Below are 1,193 nucleotides of genomic sequence, written 5' to 3' on the forward strand. Positions count from 1 at the left end.
ATATTCAACTTCGTATAATCGATAATTATATCATACAATTTGATGAACGTGACAAATGTTAAGATATAAACATATATTTATATATGTAAATCGTTCATTAAATATGCACATTAATAAACGATGCTTTTTGTAAGTGTTTAAGCATCGTTTACGTCAATCGATTTTTATGGCAGCAAATCTCATCAATTTATCAATACGTATATATTTATATTATAATGAAATATCTATATTTTCAAACAATGATAACAAACAACATGTAGTAATAATAACTATTACTACAATATATTATTCAAAAAAAGGGGAAATTTATAGATCGATCGTTGTATGATGAAATTGTAAAATAAAAAAAAAAATTACATATTATAGAACTTGTTTCTTTCCTAGATCGTTCCAATGTTCCCAGAATCCTCGAATTCGAACATTTCTCCTATCCTCGGCAGAGTCTCGTCGTTCCTCCTGGGTAACACGCGGTCCAAGAGTGCAACCCCGACTATCACCAACAGACTGTAAATTACGTAAACTCCCTGCACCTTGATCCTTGCCACCAATTCCGGCGTCACGATCGTGTCCACGATGTAGCAGAGATACGAGAGGGCCAGCACGAGGCCGATCCCGAAACTTCTCAACTTGCCCGAGAACAATTCTCCGCTGAGGATCCAGGGAATAGGTGACAGACCTATCCCCAACGAGACGAAATAGACGAGCAAGGAGATATCCTTCAACCATAACGAGCGTAAGTCGAAGTGGACGGTGAGCCACAACGCGAACAGAGAAAACACTGTGCCCGATCCAGAGTTGAAGATCAAAGTTTTCCACTGGTATTTCGTTATCAGGTGGCAAGCGACCAAGCTCGTGATCGATCTCAGCCCGAGTATGATCAAAGTGGCGGAGTGAGAGTTGTCCATCTCGAACGTTTCCACGAGGGGAGGAACGGCGTGATCGGCGACCAAGTTTAATCCGGAGAATCGATAAACGAAGAACGAGGCGTTCGACACGAGGAGCGGGTACAAAAAGCGTTTGGACGACAGAGCGCGATACCTGTTCCCGCTCCGCACGTTCGAGACGCGTTTCGAAGCGTCATAATACTCGTTCATCCCCGATTCCCATCCTCGAAGGTGGATCCATTGGCTCAACGCGTCCCCCGCTCGATTCCTGTTCATCAGCCAGACGGGGCTCTCCCGCGAAGCGAGGAT

General features: G+C 43.4%; 1 protein-coding gene across 2 annotated transcripts in view; it reads right to left on the reverse strand.

Moving 5' to 3' along the window:
- Window positions 1-301: 301 nt before the first annotated feature.
- LOC102677470 (facilitated trehalose transporter Tret1-like) overlaps window positions 302-1,193 on the reverse strand; it is a 2,809-nt gene continuing 1,917 nt past the window's right edge. Inside the window, exon 1 of one of the 2 annotated variants that reach the window (XM_031508828.1) lies at window positions 302-1,193. This exon is cut by the window's right edge and continues 1,917 nt beyond it. In XM_031508828.1, the coding sequence (XP_031364688.1) occupies window positions 381-1,193 (813 nt within the window). In that variant the 3' untranslated portion in view covers window positions 302-380. The other variant, XM_031508829.1, reaches the window with a different exon arrangement.

The sequence above is a fragment of the Apis dorsata genome, unplaced genomic scaffold, assembly GCF_000469605.1.
Source record: "Apis dorsata unplaced genomic scaffold, Apis dorsata 1.3 scaffold_104, whole genome shotgun sequence".
Lineage (NCBI taxonomy): Eukaryota > Metazoa > Arthropoda > Insecta > Hymenoptera > Apidae > Apis > Apis dorsata.